Below are 20,641 nucleotides of genomic sequence, written 5' to 3' on the forward strand. Positions count from 1 at the left end.
AGAGAAGAAGCCTCACTTCTCACCCAGACCACGCTCCAGGAGGTGAGCGAACCTTTGTTATTTTGCGTTTGGTCACAGGACCATACATGAGAGAAAAAGAAAAAACATAATCAATCAAAATGTTACATATTATGATTGACCTTTAAACTCCAATTTTGAGCAAATGCATAATTTACGATCGTCCTTGAGACCTTTACTGTGAATTCTGTGTTGGGATGGCAGACTCCATTGTAGGTAGAACTTTTAGGTGGAGTGTGTCATTTGTTTTCCTTGCAGAAAAGAATTTTTTGTGCTCTCCACCGTAGCCTCCAGTTTCTGTGAATAGCTGTGGGGAGCGAGCAAGTCTAGAACTGTTGAGGCAGGAAAGTTTTAGTACCAGGAGCAACGTCTTCTTCTCCCTCAAGTTTATTGTATCTGGACAGTAGTAGGGGCATTTTTCAATGAATCAGGTGACTTGTGGTATCAGTTACTCAGCCACATTTATACTCTCAAATAAGGTGAGATAAGAGTGTAAACTAGGTCACCGCAAAGTGTAATTTCTGAGATTAGGTATCCAATTTACTGCATAAACACACACCAGCTGTTATACAGACACTATTGTTGCCGTGTTGCTTCTCATTTCCGAGATTTCTGCTCTACAAAAGACAAAAAAACAAACAAATAGAACCTTGTTTGTGTCGTTTGTGGCGTCAAGTATTCAATCATTTTCAGTGGAACTTAAACTGTATGCACAGAGGAGACAGTGTCTTCTATGAGAAGTGTCTACTTTGTGTAAATTAAGCCAGATCGATCTGAATGACTAACGAGAGAATGAGAACAATAAAACTAACTGACGTGAAAATGTCTTTTAAAGGAACGATTCACTAATTTCACAGCTGGATTTGATTGGTATCACTCTAATGTCATTGTGCTGCTGTCAGTGATGCGATATGTTATGTGCCGCCAAATTACTTGGGCAACTATTGACTTTCTGAATTCTTGTGAACTTGCCAGTAAACCAGTGGAGACTCCAGGAAGTCACTGGTCTTAAAAAACAAATAGTTTACACATACACATTAGCCTGGAAAATTGATTGTAATTTGTCTGTAGTAGGTTTTATCTTTTGCATAGATTCATAGTGTTCTTTACGGAGCATGGGATGGACGTTTGACAACTTTAGCTACTTTGTAAATGATAATGAATAATACAAAATTTATTTTTGATACTGTTGATCCCGAGTGGAGTAAAGCTCATCCAACATGGTGACCACGGGCTCCGCCCATTTTGGGCTTCGTCTTCAAGGTTCAGAATCTAATGGGTGACGTCACGAACATAGCTTAAATACTGGGAACTAACCTATCAGCATCTTGGAATTTCAATATTTTTTCAAGATGCTGATATGTTACTTCCCAGTATTGATGCTACAGATAAAAAGGGACGCTATGAACGTCAGGTATTAGACTTCTCATGTACATTCCCCAAAATGTCAAATCATAAACAACAGCACGATTCTGTAAACATTTTGTCATGTCATTTGTTTTCCCTCCACAGCTTTGAGCCTACAACTGCTCCATCGGCAGAAGAAACAGCAAAAACGCCAACCGTCGAACCGTCTGCAGCAGAGACGTCGCCCGGTCCGGCCGTGGAACCACCTTCAGAGGCCTCACCTGCTGAACAACCAACAGAGACCCAGATAGAAACATCTAATGAGGCTCTCACTGATGACAAATCCTCGGAAACCACAGGAGAGACACCGGTAGAGCAGAAAAAATCAACAGGAAGTTACGATCTTTTGATTAATCCAAGCCCAACCACGCCCCACCCTGTTGATGGAGACCCAGAAAGCGTTGAGCCCACAATAAAGAGAGCGAAACGTCGCTCGGTTCGGTTTGGCACCGTGGAGATGAACGATGGCAGTCCTCCTCTGATCCTGGGCTCAGACTCCGACTCCAGCTCAGACGGTGAAAAAGAAGATTCAACTGAGGAGGAATCGGAGGAGGAGGTCCCCGTGTCAATGCCCGTCTACAGGAGAGTAGGACATAAGACTGATGAGATACAGAAACTAGAGGAAGAGAGACAGAAACATCTGGAATTTCAAAACAGACGGAGGGAAGAGGAGAATGTGGAGGCGAGACGGAAGTTAGAAGAGGAGCAAAAGCGGGAAGAGGAAGAAAGGGAGAGAGAAAGGGCAAGAGAGAGGGAAGAGCTCAGGCTTATGGAAGAGAAGAAGCAAAGAGAGGAGGAGGAAATGGAAAGACAGAGGAGAGAGGAGAGGGAGAGAGAACAGCTGATAGAAAAAGAGAAAGAAATGAACAGGTTGAGACAAGAAGAAGAAGAGATGGAAAGGCAAAGACAGCTGGAGCTGACCAGGGAGAGGCAGAGAGAGGAGGAAAGGGAGAGGGCAAAGCAGGAAGAAGAGCGACTTAAACGAGAGGAGGCCGAGAAGGAAAAGGAGAGGCTGAAAAAGGAGGAGGAGGAGAGACTCAGACAAGAAGAGAGGGAGAAAGAAAGACTGAGAGAGGAGGCTGAGGAAAGGGAGAGGGAGAGACGTAGGAGGTTGGAAGAGGAAGAGAGGATGAAGGAAAGACAGATGCAGGAGGAGGAAGAGGAGGAGAAGAAAAGAAGTGAGCTGGAGAGGAAAGCTCAGCAGGAAAAAGAGGAAGAGCTGGAGAGAAAAGCTCAGCAGGAAAAAGAGGAAGAGCGGCTACAAATAGAAAAACGGAGGGAGGAGGAAGAGGAAACGAAGAGACAGATGGAAAAAGAACGAATCGAGGAGCTAGAGAGAAAAATGCAGGAGGAGCTGGAGAGAGAGCGAGCAGATGAACTCAAAGAAAAGCCGACAACAGATGAAGGGGATGAAAGAAAAGAAGACACTTCCGTGGACAAGGCAGAGCAAAATCTAATCAGTTTTGACTCTGAGGATTTCTCTCAGAAGTCTGAATCAACATATCCCCCCTCACCAAACGTCTATGAGCCCACTGAGAGTCTAATTGACATAGTTTATGACGACTTCTCTGTCAAGAAGCCTCTGATTGACGTGGAGTTTGATGATTTTTCGGTCAAACCAAGGATTAGGGGCTCACAGACTAAAGTAGAAACCACTCCAGTTGCCCGCAATTGGGCTTTCGACCTTTTGGACACCAAGACGGATGAACAGGAAGCGCTGGTGCCCCTCGATGTCACACCTCAGAAAAATGAGGTGGTACTGGAGCAGGTGGAGAAACCAGTCAGCCTTGTGGAGGAGGAAGTGGAGGAAAAAGGGAGGCCAGAGGAGGCGCAGCTCATCTCCTTAGAGACGGAGGTGGAAGTGGAGGATGAGGAGAAGGAGGAAGAGGTGAAGACAAAGGAAGACGGAGGTGACGAAGAACAACAAGAAGAAGAACAGCAGGAGGTAAAAATAAAGGCTTCTGTTATATTTCTCTAGGCGTTGTTTTGCGAACACCAGCATGGTTTCATGAAAGGGATAATTGTTCAATAATTTAGAAAGGGTGAGGCTAGGAACAGAAACCAGAGTGTATGTGTAAATGCGGTTTCTTAACAACTGAATCATATCAGCCTGGCAGGCACACACACCTAACCTGCAACAACATAGGTGCTATACCTGAAACACAAGAAGAAATATCTTGTCATACTTGCTTCGGGTTAATTAAGTCACAGCTTAAGAACTTGTATGATATGTGTGCGTGCTCGAACTCGTGGGGACATAAATATGTTTACATAGTGTGTGTGGGGATCCTCCTCCTCTTTCTCTTTAATTGACCAAAAAAAAAAGCAAGTCCAGTTACATCAATGGTAATGTTTCAGTGAGGAGGCTTTGTTAGATATATAGAGAGTTATCTTTAGATGTAAGATAGAGACAGGATTAGTTGAAAGTATGTTATGATAAGTGTAATGATAGTTCTTTGTAAAGTGGCATGAAGAGATGGAAATGCAACTATGTGACTGAAGGTGTGACAGCTTTTAGCATTTAGAAGCGTACTATTATGTGACTATCATTTGGAATCTCATATCATCTTAAATGCGATGTGTTTACGATATGATACGATACGATACGATACGATACGATACGATATGATACAATACGACACGACACTCAACTTTATTTGTATAGCACTTTTAAAAAAACAACACAAAAACTACAAACAATAAAAACAATATAATAATAATAAGAAGAAGAATAATAAGCACTAAAAGCACCAAACAAGGGCAGACTCTCATGCTGGGTTGAACGCCAAGGAATAAAAATGGATTTTAAGACGAGTCTTAAAACTGGACAGTGAGAGGGCACTTGTCTGATGTGGAGTGGTAGGTCATTCGATAGTTTACGAGCAGCAACAAAAAATTCTCCATCCCCACTGAGCTTCCACTTGGACCTTAGCACCTCCTGCAGCAGCTGATCAGCTGATCTGAGACACAGATCAGAAGTGTAGGGATTGGAGATGCTCAGAGAGGTAAGGCGGGATGAGACCGCTCAAAGATTTAAAAGGTAATCAAAGAATCTGAAAATGGAAATAAAGGAATCTTAAAGGACTTATGTGCTCTATACAGTGCGATACGATATGGTATAGTGCGATACGATACAATATGTTACGATATGATACGATACAATACGTTACGATATGATACGATACGTTACGATATGTTTCGGTACGATACAGTATGACACAATATGGTGCGATGCGGTACGATACTATACGATACGCTGGGATACGATGCAGTACGGTACTTTTTTGAATAAGCTTATACCTCCTATAAAATATTAAGGAAATAAAACAGAAGTAAGTTCATCACTGTGGATTATCAGTGCAAATCAACAATTTAATTTGGTACGTCCCCTAAGTCGTAGCATTAGGGCATTTCCAGTTGAAAACAGATACTTCAACACACCTGTCATCACTGATCAACTTTTTTGTCATTTGAATGAAATTGGGACTAAAACTGGTTATAAAATGACCTGTAGACTCTCTCAGTTTTGGATGTAGGGCCTGTGTCGGCATCATGGCTCCTCATGGAAAATAAACGGCAGAACATATTTGCACAACATTCTTTGGTCACATGAAATCTAGGTGAATTTAGGTGAATTTTTTTCAGCCTAGATTTGAGCCAGCATGATTTCCGTGAACCCGACCAGGGCTACCACAGTGAATGCACTGTCCCAGTGGATATAAATACTCTGGCTGACAGGACGAGAACTCCCCCATATAAGTTTGGCAGAGAACAAATATTCCTGCGTGATAACGATCCAGAGCATACTGCCAAAATAACACAAGAGTTTCGACAGAAGAAACGAGCGAAAGCTGTAACCGGGCCAAGTATGTCGACTGACTTGATTACATTAGAACACCTTGGAGGTATTTTAAAGAGAAAGGAAGAGCAACACAGTACCTGCAGAAAAGAGTAGTTGAAGAAACTAACAAAGCACGACAGAACACCTTTCTAAAAGTAAAAAGTACAGAAATAAAATTTCATTTCTTTTGTTTCATTAGGCTCCTACTGTTAGACCTGTATTGCAGTTACTGTAAGGTGATACAAGTTTCAATCATTTGACATTTAAATCCCTTCTGTTGTAAATAGTAGCTATGAATGTGCTCTCATGTTACTGCCACTGAATATGACGAGCCTGGAATCAAAAAAATAAAAAAAAGCTGGTTCTGTAGGTGTTTGGTTAACATGACAGGAAGTGAGCTTATGACTTCCTCTGCAAGTGCCTCGCAAATGCCTGTTGAGACTCTCTTTGAATTTTTGTTTGTTAGTAGATAAAACTTTATTTTCTAAAGACTGTTGCTTATTTGCAAGAAAAACTCAGCAAAAGCACGTAAAGCAAGGATGGATTATTTCTCTCTTTCGTCTTGGTTGGGGTATCTCCAAGAGCTGATGGTGAGTCTTCACATACAGTAGTGTTACCTCAAAAGCGCTAGTGGTTTTGCAGTGTGCTGCAGAGACAACTCCGCAAACTGCACCACTGGCAGAGCTCCTCCTCGTAGGTGTTTGAAATATTGCTGTGCCATACGCTTTTGTTTTCTCAGGATTCTCAACATTGCACCTTGACAGCCCATTATCAATAGAGCAGCGCAGCTCTGAGCCATAGTACTTCACATGTGAAAAATGATTGAGGTGAAGCGTGAAGTTAGTGTGTTTGTATCAAGTGTCGTCACTAAGGCAAGTCTAAGACAGGTTTTAGTTGCAAAGGCGTGGGCCATGTGATGGTGTGTACAGTGAGATTATATAGTGCGCGCTTGCCAACTGTCACAGATTTTGTTATATCTTTTCTGTTGATATCCCATGCAGTATTATTACGTGCGCCAATAAATATGTTGGATGAGAAAACTGAAACTGCAGTCATGTCTTAGGGGTGAAGATAAAGCCGGAGCCAGAGGCCAGATATCTTAGCTAGTTATGTCTAGAAGTTGCTACTTACTTTCACTGTTTTAGTTCACAAGTGATTGGACAGTGTTTGGACCGAGCCAGGCTGGTTGTCTCTGTCTGACTTTAGCTCTGATGCTAAGCTGACAGGAGATATATATCTGTCATGAGAGTGTTATTGATCATCTGATCACATTATCTGATTCCCATTTTTAAAAAAAAACAAAAAAAAAAAAACACAGAGCTTCCTGTACACATTAAGATTATTTCGCAATCAGTACGTTTACATGCACGTGAAAAACAAAAATAAAATGATTTGCCTTAAACTGACTTTAACTGGACAATCCTTATCCGAAATCGATTTTCCCCGGCATGTGTACGCTCAATCAGACTTTTAACTGGAAAAAAGTCTATGCATGTGCGCATGCACCACAACCACTGCGCTGGCATATGACCCTGGAAAACAAAAACAACCAAGAAAGTTGGTTGCCGAAGAAGAAGGTAAACAGAGCCGGTAGAAGAACCACATGAGAGATGCGCATCTTACCTGCACCATAAGTAGCGCACACATTACGTACGAGATTAAAAAAACTGTATTATTATCCATCTTGTTGTTTGAAATGCCGATCTGCTGCATGAACGACTTTTGTTTATTATATGATGTAATAGATCAACCACAAATGGGGCCACATTAACATATGTGGTATTAACTTAACTATATAACTAAAACAGAAAACACATAACAGATGAACTATAGTAATCAACAAAAATAATCGAAGTCCCTCTGCAATATAAATCAAACAACAATAACCAATAGGGTTATGGAAATACACAGTACTATAGGAATTTATGTTTAAGTACCCTTCTTAAAGAAGGTCTACTACTGGTGTGATCTTGTTTGATAACAAGATACAGCGTTCATCTTCTGATTCAGTCCATTCTGGGACCTGACGAAGCTGTAGTAGAGCTGCAGCTGTCAGCAAACTGTGCCTGAACTAATATCCGGGTGGTTCCACAAATAAACTTGATCACTTTGCAGTTGAGACAGAAGGCAGCTTACTCATCTGGGTTGGGTGTAACAATCAGCTTAACGGATAAATATTTAGTGACCTTTGCAGTGTGCGTTTTACTATTGCTGATAGATTCAAATTTAAATGCGAGGTCAAGTGAAGTCTTGAAATGAACAGATGTTAGCTCTTGCGACAGACCCTGACAATGGAGCACATCCGAGCGGCTGACTTACTGGAGACAGATGGGTTCCCCGCCTGTTTGAACACGCAGACGTTTTTTTTTTTTTTTTGCAGAGTTGAAAACCCTGGCCCTTTGGAACCATGAACTCATGTGTGTGTTTTAGTGATGTTGTGTGTTTGCAGTGTGCACGCTTTAGCAAACAAGCCATAACACACCACCTGTGAGCTACTGTTAAGGGTGCAGTGTGCTCGGCTCCCGTCGAGGCCTTTTGAGTTTTTTTTTTTTTTTGCTGCTTTGCTCTTGTTGGCCGTGGGCATGCATGTTTGTTTTCACCACTGGGCGGCGCTGTTGCCCTTAGGAATTACACTTCCTTGTTCTATCATCTGTACGTGAAGTTTATTCCATGCTGAGTATCTTACACTGTTGTGGACACGCCAAATATTATAATTTAAAAAAGAATGTTCCCACGTAAAAGCTCTGCAAAAAAACAAAAGCCCTCTTCATTTTGACAGAGGAGAATGTTTACCGGGCAAACACAAGGTGTGCAGCCAACCGTGCACCCTCATTTAGTCTCCTTACTGGAAGACAGACAGACTGATGGGTGGATCTTATAGTATATGTCAAGGGGATAGGTGTTATGTGGTTAGTATGTCCACATTTGGATCTGTCCAGCAGGTCAGCGTGTCAGAATGACCATACATGGTGCCACCCATCCACTCATCTCCTTTCATTTTCTGTCTCCGCTTCTCTACTCAAACTCTCCTCCCTGTTTTTCCGGGAGAGAACCCGTCACCCCCCCTCTGCACTTTCTGGCACACATACATGCCAAAGAGGACGGGCTAATCCGCGGACAAGAAAGTTCACATGTCTTTCATCCAGTTAGTTTTCCCTGCCGCTCTCAGCTTTCCCCACTGCTCTTCCTGTTTTCTGCTGTCGCCTCTGCTTCTTCCTCTCAACAAAGACCTGCTTCATCCCCTGTCCGCATTTACCTACGGGGAGGAGAGCGGCGGAAGGGAGGCACACCGAGAGGAGCATCTTCGCCCAACCGGCCGCACCTTCTTTTTCTTTTTTTCTTTTTTTTCCCTTCCCCCGGGATTTTCCACATCCGAGCTCAGACCTCGGCTTTGTTTTGACGTTCAGTGGAATCGCTCAGGTCTGCAGGAGATAAAGTCGGTGATCTAACTCTCGGCGCTTGACTTCGGACGTTTGGAGTGGCAGATATTTCCCACGGTGCTTTTCTTGTTTTGTGAACTGCGACGTAGGTGCCTTAAGTAAACAAGACTGACTGTGGCAGAGCAAGCCACAAAGAGAAATTGTTACCTAGTTACAACAAAGGGAAACTTTTGGTGCAGACTTCTGCCAGTGTTCTTTCAATGGATGATGCTGCGAGGATGGGAAGATCTATCTTTGGGACGCTTCTGTTGAGGATGTCACATCCATCATAGTTAATGCGGGAGTAGAAAAGCGCTGTCACAGCACGAACACATGGCAGTTCTGACTATTTAATTCTTTACAGACAGCAAATAATAAGACTGTTCCAGGAAGTCTCTGTGAGCTGTGCCATGAGTGTATGTAGAGAGAGGAAGGATCCAGCTCTGATGAAAGATGGACTGTGTCTTTTTTTGGTATGACATCAGAGCACATCTCTCCATGAAAGTATAATTTGCACTAAAATGACATCTGAAAACCAGACCGCAGACTCGGCTCTCTAACCCGCGCGCAAAATTCCCTTCATCTCCCGACAAAGCAGTTTCTCCGCTGACCCAGTTTCCATGGTGACCCCAGCGTCGGGGCGACCGGCTGTGTGAGCTTTTCAACCATGCAGTACTTGGGAGGAAAACTTTCGGCCGCCCAGCTGCAGGTGGCGGGCTGGGTGGGCGGCGTGCGGCGCTCCCTGCAAGGGGCTCTGGAGCTGGTGTGGGGACACTCGGAGGAGAAGCGGGAGGAGAAAGAGGGGGGCGCAGGGGACGCCGGAGACGGAGAAGGACGATTTGAGAGAGCCGTGTCACCGCTTCGCAGCCTCGCCCGGCGCAGCAGGAGATCCCTGCGTCGCCTCACCGCGAGGAGTCGGCAGAAGAGGGCCACCGAAACCGGTTCTGTAAGGGCTGATATGCTGTTATAACCCAGGACATGGCGAACGAACGCTCTGAAATGTTCCCGTGTCCAGGTCAAATCTAATGAATAGACGGTCAGCCTTTAAAGGCTCGGCTCTAGTCTAATTTTCATTTACTCTAAGGAAAATTATAAATGCTGGTTTTAAGCCCTGGCTTTCATCGGAGTATTGTCCAAGCTTCACACCCTATCCCCATGTATTCCATGTAACTCATTGCCTAGTCTGATATTTCCACGGCTCCATGTTGAGAGATAAACATGCAAATCTAAATAGGGAGTGCAGCTGGCAGTTTGTTTCAGGAAGCATGGAGTCATCCCAGTGCAGAGTTTTATCAGGGCACATGCATGCCCTATCCCTGTCTGCGTGTGGTGTCAGTGATAAAATAGAAGGAAACAACAAAGTGTGATACACTTAGACAAGTTCTATCTGACTGTGTCTGTTTAAGTCTGTGCCCTGCACCTGCTTTTTATTCAAGATGGCTCTTTTTCATTGGCAGTGTAATCGTATGTTCTACAAAATATTTTCTAAATAATTTGCAGAAATTGATCACGGTGCTGTGGCTGCAGCCTGCGTGCGAGTGTAAATGTACGCGTCTGTGCATGTGGGTGTAGAGGAAACACACAAAGGCAGAAACCTGAAAAGAGCCTGCAGGCCATTCCCACCTTTAAGTTGACGGGTTTCGCCACTTTCATTTATCACAGGTGATGTTGTTTTTTGACAGCGATGGAGGATTAGGCTCTCGGTTTGTCGTGCATGTGCCGTCTTTAGGATGTTATCTTCTCCACTTAGCTGTAAAGAAGCCCTCTTAGGCATTCCACTCACCGTGACGAAAATGGGATGCAGGTAAACTGTAATAAAGGGGACTCTGTCTTAACTTGTAAAGCACATCCTCCTCTGCCCCCTCAAGCACAAACACATACTGTGCTGGTGCTCGCACAGTAGCTATTAAATTATATGATAGTTACACTTGCGTAGGGGATCTAAATATTCTGTTAGTGTTGTAGTATATAAGGAATCTGAAAGCATCCAGAGTTTACACAGTGTTAGTGTGCATCTTGAATGTCTTTTATGTTAACAAATGACAAAGAGAAATGGAGTTTTCTACTCATAAGCTTTGTTTCCACCAGAAATTTCCACAACTTCCAGTTCCTGGGGCTTATGTTCCGCCCCAGTCTGAAATATTATGAAAATTAGTCAACTGATTCTTCATAAACTTCTTTTTGCATGCGACAAAAATGCAAAACAACGCCTGAATTTAAAACACATCCTCGTGCCGCGCGCTACCACCGTTTCACCTTCAGGTCAAATGCGCTTAACAGAAACAGAATTTTCGCTCAGGAAGTTGCAGGAAACGCTACGGTGGAACGGTTCCTCAAAACAGAAAGTTTCTGCAGTAAAAATGGGATTAAAGTAAAAAAAAGTTCTTGTTGTTTTGTTTTAGCCTCGCCAATGAACTTTGTTTCAAGCCACATCAGGAGGCCATTTACAAGGCTTAGCTCAACTTATCTGCTAAGAGAAGCAAACGTTTCCTTCAGGAGTTTGCGGAGGCTAAAGCACAGATTACAGTTTAGTGAATACTGGAATAATGTTTGCCGCAAACGCTGGCTCCAAAACGTTGCTACTGTTACACCGTGATTGATAACATCTTGTGTTGAAAACTTGTTTTATGGCCCTTATCAGGCTTATTATTTTCATTCCAGGGTCTCTGTGTGACATGGTAATTACTCTGAAACACTGACGTGAGATAAGTGGCCTGATAGTTTCATGTTACATCCTCAAATCACTCCTTCACTTGCACAGCGCCTCGTTACTTGTGAATATTAATTGTAAATGGATAAATGTGGTTTGTAATTTATGAAAAGGAGGTGCTAGCTTTAAAAACTACTGAGAGCTACGGTGTCTACCCACATCGATCAGCCACAACATTAAAACCACCGACACGAGAGGTAAATAACATAGACATTCCGTAGCGATGACACAGACACACAAAAATGGTTTAGGAACAAGTCAAAACAACACGAAGAACAGCACATGGTCTCCAAATTCACTAGGTCACAAAATGATCAAGTAGCATTTTCTTTTGCAAAAGCTGCAGGACAGATGCAGGATAAAAGCACGGCATGGATGCTGCTCCACAGCAGACTTCGCTTTCCTCTTCATCCGCAGCACGGATGGACGGGTGTTATAGGAAAATCACTAGAAGCCCTTTTATTCACGCTGCCAGATAACAGGCACTGTGCAAATGAAGCTGCCGTGTGAGTCCCGAGGAGATGAGCCGAGGGCACGGTGTGTTTACTCGAGTGTTTGTATCCAGGTGACAGTATCAGGCTGCACAACACTGGGATGCGCCCTTTGATGAAATGCGGAGTGAGCTCAAAGGCATGCTCGCGAGGAAGTGCGCACTACTTGCCTCGGTTTGGAATGCGCTGGTGTGTGTGTGTGCGTGTCCGTGCGTCTGCATTCCAGCATGTGGGTGTGAAGTGATGACTGCGTTTTGTGTGTCCGCGTGCCACCATATAGGTGTGTGCGCCAGTGCGATGTGCGTGCGTGCACATATTCCTGGTGTTTACCGAGGACAGTCCAGTCTCTGTGACCGGCTCATTAAAAGATGCATGCTTGGCTGGTCCTTAGTCCGCTCTCCCCCTCTGTAGTTAGTGATCTTGGCTCAGCACACTCTCCGTTCTCTCCCCTTCCCCAACTCCACACTTTGAAACTGCTGAGCGTCAGAACAAAGAATTTCCCCTCACGGTAAAGACCGTAGTGGCATTGGTAGAAATCAGTGCAAGCAAAAAAAAAAAAATCAATACATCCCACAACGTGGAGTGCTCCCTCTGATTTTTTATCAAGCTGTGCTGCATGACGTGTTTTCTTCCAGTTAAACTGTACTTTTGTGTCTATCTCACAGGCGCAGGTTAACAGCTACTGCACAGACGATGGAGACAAAGACACTGATGTGTTGATAGACAGTGAACAAGAGCAGCAGGATGGCTCCTGTGATCAAACCACAGAAACTGAGAGGTAGGAAACAGTTTTCTTGCGCTGACAAACAACTCTCATCTCACTTTCGGTGAGTTGTTTTATCCGCCGTTTCATCTTTTAAGTGGCTTGGATTCCTCCGGGGGAGACATCAGAATCAGCATGTAGAAGTGTCATTCAGTGAACGTGAACGCATTGCACTGATCTTGGGAGGAAAAAAAAAAACAACAAAACAACTGAGCGCACCAGAAAAGTAGAGGCCCCGTAGCTATCTGACACTGGAGTCTCAAAGCAAGTAGCCTGAAGAGGAGCTTTTCGGGGCCGAGTTTAGCTCTGGTTTTCCTCGTGTAGATCAGCGAGGCATGTCGTGAACCAATAATAACCCACACGCTGCTACACCTATAATTTATTTTTCCGTTTTTTTTTTCCTTTTTTTTTTCTTTTTCTTTTTGGTTGACCAGATGTGTGATTTGGACTTCACAATGAAGAAACCGAAATACCCAACTTAATGAAACATGCAATTTAGGAACATAAATCCTGTGACAGCTCAACCAAGCAGCTGCACGCTCACTGAAATGTGCCGTCAGGTATCATTATGAGAGCCCGAGCTCTCTGCGCCCCCTTGTGGTTAAACCGAGCACAACGCACATGAGAATCAAAACAGTGGAGCATGGTGAAGTTGAACCATGTGCATTTGAGGGCAGACGAGTAACATTACAAGTGATGTTTCTTCTCCTCAGTTCAAATCCAGACCAGTTATCTGACAGCGCCGTTGAGGATGTGGACGCTGCTGTTTTTCACAGAGAGCCAGAGTTAGCTCCCTTCCCTGAGGTTGGTGACTCCTTTTTTTTTCTCTAAACTGCCCCCTTTTACTAAATAGCCAGGGTTATTTCTCATCATTGATTGCTGTATTCTCTGCACAGACCTTTGCTCCTCTCCTTGACACGACGGCACAAAGATCCAGGGCGGTTCTGGGTAAGAAGCGAGCTCGGACGCATCTGCCTCGCTCCATCGGTGCCGGGTCGGATCAGACGGAAAAACTGGACTGGAGGGCTCAAGACTCCACAGGTTGTTACGGTGTATTTAATATAATTTAATCAAAATGAAATGTCACCCTTTACTGAGTTTTTTTTTCTTTACTGGTTTGTCAACTCTGCTCAGATTTAGATGAAAAGGAGGAATCTTCAGATTCTGAGGAGGAACAGCCAAAACCAAAGATCGCCAGTTCTCCTCCTACTATTACACAGAGAGTCCCCATATTTCCTGGCCTGAAACATGCAGATCTCCTTGTAAGTCAGATTTGAATATGATGTTTTCTGGTCTTCCTTAAATCTGATGTAAATAGATGTCGTTTGCATTCATTTACATGTTCTTTCTTGCCATTCAAGGCTCAAATAAAGAAGAGAACGTGTGGGGGAGAAACTGGAGGAGGAGGAAGAGGAGGAGGTGAAGCAGAAGAGGAAAAGCCAAGAGTAGACAGGGAAAGTCGGGCTGAGGAAGCGGCGCCTGCTCCGACGCCGCTCCCACGGTCTCCTCGCACAGCTGCGAATCTCGCAGGGGCTGCGCGGGTGCTGCCGCCCTTACTCGGCAACGAGGGAGGGTAAGAAAGGAGAATGGCTTCACACAGGAAATAACCAAATAAATAAATAAACGTATAAATGATTATACCTGTGGAAATTCGTTCGGAGGTAACAGGTGATCCCGTGGTTTGTCTTTCAGTGCCGCCTCCTCCCCTGCTTGGCTGAAAGAGCTGAAGTCTAAGAAGCGTATGAGTCAGCATGATATTAACATTTAGCCAGACGCAGGTGAGTCATCTGGTGTCACAAAGTTTTTTTTAAAATTTATTTTAAGAACATAAAATTGAGAGTTTTGTCATTACAGTCTGACTACTCATCATCAACCACAGGGCCAAAAAAATGAAACCTGTTGTTGCAGGCTTTCATTCTTTCATCCATTCCGTTAAAGTTGATAATGTGGCTGCACAGTGATATCAAAATACGAACACATTTAGTTTTTCATTTTTGCACTGTGTAGCTAACATACACTAACTCGACACTTTATTAGGTACACCTGTTCAATTGCTTGTTAGCACAAATAACTAATCATCCAATCACAATTCACTGCATTTATCCATGTAGAGGAGATCAAGACAATTTGCTGAAGTTCAAACCGAGCATCAGACTGGGGAAGAAAGTGACTTTGAACGTGGTATGGTTGTTGGTGCCAAACGGGCTGGTCCGAATATTTCTGAGAAAATGTCTGACAAAAATGCCTTGTTGATGTGAGAGGTCAGAGGAGAATGGGCAGACTGATTTAAGATGATAGAAAGGCAACAGTAACTCAAATAATCACTGGTTACAACCAAGGGATGTAGAAGAAGATGGGCTACAGCAGCAGAAGACCACACTGGGGGCCACTCCTGTCGGCTAAGAACAGGAAACTGAGACTACAGTTCACACAGGCTCACCAACACTGAACAATAGAAGAATTGGAAAAACGTTGCCTGGTCTGATGAGTCTCGATTTCAGCTGTGGCGTTTGGATGACAGGGTCAGAATTTGGTGTAAACAACGAGAAAGCATGGGTCCATCCTGCCTTGTATCAACGGTTCAGTATCTGCTGGTGGTGTAATGGTGTGGGGGATATTTTCTTGGGCCCCTTAGCACAAACTGAGCATGGCTTAAATGCCACAGCCTACCTGAGTATTGTTGCTGACCATGTCCATCCCTTTATGACCACAGTGGACCATCTTCTGACGGCTACTTCCAGCAGGATAATTCACCATGTCACAAAGCTCACATCATCTCAAACTGGTTCCTTGTATATGACAATAAGTTCACTGTACTCCAATGGCCTCCACAGTCACCAGATCTCAATCCAATAGATAGAGCACCTTTGGGATGTGGTGGAACGGGAGGTTCTCATCATAGATGTGCAGCCGACAAATCTGCAGCAACTGTGTGATGCTATCATGTCAATATGGACCAAAACCTCTGAGGAATGTTTCCAACATCTTGTTGAAAGTATAAAGATGAAGAATTAAGGCAGTTTTGAAGGCAAAAGATGATCCAATCTTTTACTAGCAAGGTGTACCTAATAAAGTGGCTGGTGAGTGTATGTGTCCTTTGTGGTTTGATATTTGAACTTACTACGTCATTTTTATTTTATTTTTTTGTCCCATCAGGAGACGGTGCCTTTGCTGTCCAGCAAGAATCATCTCAACTGCTGCTGCTGACAAATACCTTTCACACGATCTTGACTTTTCCACTCTGCGCTTTGAGTGCCTTATTTTGGACCTCTCCAGAGACACGCAGGAGTGGAATTCAGGCTTTTGCCGAACACAGAGACAATCAAGAACATTTATATCTTGGAAATGAATTAACGGTGCCGAGGCTGTGATGCATTCATTCCAAGCACATGTTTTTGTATCTATTGTTGTACATAGAGGTTGGATAAGCCATAAATAGTCTTATTGTTTGAATGTTTAAGTCTGTAATATACTGACAGGGATGGATGACACTAGGCCTTGAGCAGGATATCACACATATGCAAGTCTTTTTATAGTTGTGAGGACATAAATTAAGTTTCCATAGCCCCTTAAGGGCCGGACCCTGAGGCTGACAACATGGCTCGCCTCACGTCGTCCGTGTCTAAAGATTTACACTGCAAAGACTACAGCCAACGACCAGCTAGCATGTACAAGCTGTGCCTATGTGGAAGGATATAACTCTCCAGCAGCTGGCAGTATTTGTAATTCAAAATAGGGAACTTCTCTCTAAAAAAGAAAAAAAAATAGAAGCTCAGAGCAGCTGGAAAGAGCTACATATCATCATACAGATGCCCATGTCATTGTGAAAATATTCAGGTACTGAAATGCTCGGACCTTTGAAATTGTGAGGACCATCCATGTACAAAAGTGCCCTCACTCACTCACACATGTACCTTTTTTTTAGAGAAATGCTGAAAATTAGTGGTGCACCGTGTCGCATGTTTCCCTGAAATTTTACAAGATGCTTTCGACATCATGCAGCCAGTCACATATTGTCTCCAGTAAACCTTGAAGCACTTTAAATAAATATATTATAGCATATTTACCGTCCATACAGTACATCTGAGGATTAGGATAATCAAGCACGAACAGTGGAAACCAAGTCCAGGGATTTTTTAAAATTTTTCCTTTCTTTTATTATTTCACACTGTATGTTTTAAAATACAGGCACAAAACCTTAACGAGTGATTTTAATAATACACGCAATAGCTGGTCACAGTGAGCTGAGAGGAAATATCTGTGGGCCTTAATGACAGAAACAGGAAGTGTGTAGAAAAACGCCTTAATCTGCTCAAGAGTCTTCTGTGTGCCTTTTTAATGTTTAAGAGTGAATGTCATCAACTGTGTAATCTTTTGTGATTGATATGCTGTACGTTAAGAGGAAATTGAGGGAATTTTATTAAAACTTTTTTCTATGAAATGACACGTCTGTTTTTAAATTACACATTTTAGATTCCACAAAGTGGTGACAGTAGAGAAATCCTAACGTGATTGTCGCTTTTTTTTACTGACGCCACCAGCGATGCAAATTTTTTGCACGGTGCATAAAGAGAAAGGTAAAGAAACTGATAGAAGTCTGGAAGAGCGGAGAGCAAGATAGCTGGGTGGGGCCAATAGTGCTGAGTGAGACTGATCTCTGTTCATTCTCTTGGCTGGCGGTCAGTGCGTGTGCCCACTGTAGGATCGTGGTTAGGATGGCGGCACAGGCAGAGCTGGGCAGCCTGTGCCAGTGTTGCCAGGGACCTATTGAGAAGCAGCGTGATGGACACAATGGGTGCGACAGACTTGCTGCATCAACAGGCTTTTTGCTGCTGTGGCCAGAAATAAACCATAAATACCCCCACTGGCATCCACCAACCGCTCGCCAGGCCTCCACAACCACACGCACCCTCACACTGAGACAGACAGGAAAAGAGAAAGAAAAGAAAAGAGGAAAGACGGAGAGCGTGTCTTGGACGGGGTGCAGTGAGGCACAAGCCATCCAGGTAAAAAAGAAACAACAACAACAAACAAAAAGAAGGATCATCCCTCTCCCCAGCAGAACCTTCTCTCTTGTTTTCTCACTGTTTTCTCTTCTGTCCGCATCCATGAATTCTGCTTCTTGTGTGTGTGTGTGTGTGTGTGTGTGTGTGCACTATTATTCTTATTTATACTTTTACCCAACTCACACAGCTATAATGTGAGTGATAACAAAGACAAGAAAGATGCATTCTTGTCTTGCCAGCTATTTAACCTCCTGAGACCCTGCGTCCACATATGGGGACGTTAAGTTTTAGGTTTGTGGCGGCTTCTTATTCTGCTTCATTTAAACTTTTGTCCTCATAACTAGATACTAGTTGATGTGAAAACACCTCATCAAATTTTACAGTTGAAACCTCTTTATTTATTTTTATTAATGACGCAAATTCTATCAGTGGTAACAAGTTATAACTTACTAAGCTAATTAGCAAGTACTCAGTTGAGGACACTGGGAATTCTTATTGTTGTTTGAAATTCTGTTTTTGCACATGAAAATTAACAGTGTTATGTTTTGTTACATATTGGTGACTTCGTTATGATAATGAGCAGAATAATCCCTGTGTCCACACATGAGGACATCATTTTTTCCCCGCAAACTATTTTCTGTTCAAAGACGATGCTTGATTTTTATACTTCTTAGGTCCTACTAATCCTACTAAAGTACATTTTTCTGATTTTGTCCTGCAAGATTTTGTTGTGGACCTCATAAACATATGATCTAAACATTGCACCAAAGTGTTGTAATTGCTTTGCTTTGTAGAAGAAAATGACAGAACAGCAGGGAAACCCAGACCAGCTGCCTGTAGAGAAGGGCCAACAAGGAGGAGGATCTGGAGCCAAATATAAGGTACTGGCAGATACATGTTCGCGTTGAAACTGAAAAGGCCACGGCATCTGGACCACGTCGCTGAACCCTCCACCTGTCGATGTCTTGCAGCTGGCAGTTTTTGAGTACGAGAACTTTTGTGGAAAAAAGGTGGAGCTGTCTGGCGAATGCAAAGATGTGCTGGAGATGACGCAGAGAGTCGCCTCGGTCATTGTGGAGTCAGGCCCGTGAGTTACCCTCCGTCGAATCTCCTCTGTTCCTGCTCTGTCCGAATCCTCATTTCGAGGTGCTACCCTTGCTTTGAATGAATGTGGGCATGTACACGTAACACAGTTTCTCTGTATCGGCAGATGGGTGGGGTTTGACCTGCCAGGTTTTGCGGGGGAGCAGTTTGTGCTTGAGAAGGGAGAGTACCCTCGCTGGAGCACCTGGACCAACCAGCAGAGCAGCTACAATCTCAGCTCCTTCAGGCCTCTGAAAGTGGTCAGTAGCTGCCCTAACACGGAGGCAAGTGTGACGATTCAGTACCTGCATATGTAAAAAAAAAAAAAAAAAAATGCTATTTCTGTCTCCAGGATGGTGCAGATCACAAGCTGCACCTGTTTGAGAATACAGGCTTTGCCGGCAGAAAGATGGAGATTGTAGATGAAGATGTCCCCAGTCTGTGGGCTCATGGTTTCCAGGACCGCGTGGCCAGTGCTAAGGCTATCAGTGGAACGTAAGCTGTGGTCTTTTCAGTCATAATAATGTGTAGTGGTCTAGGTGAATGTATTTTAAAAACCTATGTAAGGTTGTTAACAGTCCTGGAAACGTGACATATTAATCGTTCTCCTCTCTCTGAAGGTGGGTGGGGTACACGTATCCAGGTTACAGAGGACACCAGTATGTGTTTGAGCATGGAGAATTCAAGCACTGGAACAATTGGGGAGCCGCTGCACCTCAGATCCAGTCCGTCCGACGTGTGCGGGACATGCAGTGGCATAAGACAGGGTGCTATATTGCTCCTGCACCTACCCCCGCCCCAGCCCCTGCCCCAGCTCCAGCTCCAGGTCCTGCTCCAGCTCCAGCTCCAGCTCCAGCTCCAGCCCCAGATCCAGCTCCAGGTCCTACACCGCCCAATCCTAATCCTAACCCTGCTCCCAAATCCAAAACCCAGCCCCAGCCTTAACGCCACACCTCTACCACCTCCCACAGCAGATGGGGAACGCTGAAGGAAGCTGGCCTCCACGCTCCTTTTCAGTTTCAGCTATCTGACCATGCAGTTTATGAAAATTTGAACTGAAGATAAAAACAACAACTGTTGGAAATAAAGGTTTTGACCCTGATTTTTGGTTATGTGCAAATTATTGCATGCTATTTATTATATTGGAACATGTGTTAACAAGAGTATTACATTAATCTTTAAATTAGTTACTAAAGGGGAAAACGACAGCACAGACGTCTATGGAGAAAATAAAATCTGTTGATCTAGCAGGATAATATTTTTGTGTGTTACAGTAGTGTAGTGGTTAAACTGGGGGAAATTTATGGTAAGTGTTTCTGGGGTTTGACCTACATTAGGGACTTAAGAAAATCATAGCCTTTGCTAATACTGCTACTTCTCAATTTTCCAACAGATACACCCGTTGGATTAAGCAGACAAGTATTGAGATCGGTTCATGTGATGTTTTTGGTCAGCGTCAACTACATCTGTCAGATAATGAATCTACAAGAGTAAACCTCAGGCTTTAACTGCAACACAGAGTTCATACGCTTTCAGATGACACTTTGATTGTGGGGTGTAGACAGGAGGAGAGGTACAAGAATCTAGTGGACAACTTCGTCTCATGATGCAAAGTGAACCACCTTCGGCTTAATACAGCCAATACCAAAGAGATTGGCAGCGCATTTCCAGAGGTTGCAGACCCCACCTGCAGCCCGTAACCATCAACAGGGAGTGCGTGGAGTGGTTCAGATTTACAGGTCTACAGCTGGATCAGAAACTGGACTGATCAGCTAACATAGACTCAGTATACAAAAAAGGTCAGAGGGAGCTCGGAAGCTGCTGGACATGATGTACCAGGCTATCGTTGCCAGTGCCCAGTTCTACACAGTGGTGTAGAGCTCTGTGTTAGGGGCAGGGCCTG

At 43.8% G+C, this 20,641-nt stretch overlaps 2 protein-coding genes across 2 annotated transcripts; both read left to right on the forward strand.

Moving 5' to 3' along the window:
- The first annotated feature begins 2,601 nt into the window (after window positions 1-2,601).
- Window positions 2,602-17,090, forward strand: LOC125007336 (uncharacterized protein KIAA1671 homolog). Its single transcript, XM_047584084.1, has 8 exons — window positions 2,602-3,370; window positions 12,552-12,664; window positions 13,363-13,453; window positions 13,546-13,690; window positions 13,784-13,911; window positions 14,011-14,222; window positions 14,342-14,427; window positions 15,806-17,090. The coding sequence occupies exons 1-7, from the start codon at window positions 2,732-2,734 to the stop codon at window positions 14,415-14,417; spliced, it is 1,404 nt and encodes a 467-aa protein (XP_047440040.1). The 5' UTR covers window positions 2,602-2,731; the 3' UTR covers window positions 14,418-14,427; window positions 15,806-17,090.
- A 451-nt stretch (window positions 17,091-17,541) lies between these two features.
- Window positions 17,542-19,804, forward strand: LOC125006980 (beta-crystallin B3-like). The gene is made up of 6 exons (XM_047583530.1): window positions 17,542-17,655; window positions 18,450-18,536; window positions 18,627-18,742; window positions 18,866-18,998; window positions 19,091-19,233; window positions 19,359-19,804. The coding sequence occupies exons 2-6, from the start codon at window positions 18,456-18,458 to the stop codon at window positions 19,681-19,683; spliced, it is 798 nt and encodes a 265-aa protein (XP_047439486.1). The 5' UTR covers window positions 17,542-17,655; window positions 18,450-18,455; the 3' UTR covers window positions 19,684-19,804.
- The last annotated feature ends 837 nt before the right edge of the window (window positions 19,805-20,641 follow it).

Source organism: Mugil cephalus, chromosome 4, assembly GCF_022458985.1.
Source record: "Mugil cephalus isolate CIBA_MC_2020 chromosome 4, CIBA_Mcephalus_1.1, whole genome shotgun sequence".
Lineage (NCBI taxonomy): Eukaryota > Metazoa > Chordata > Actinopteri > Mugiliformes > Mugilidae > Mugil > Mugil cephalus.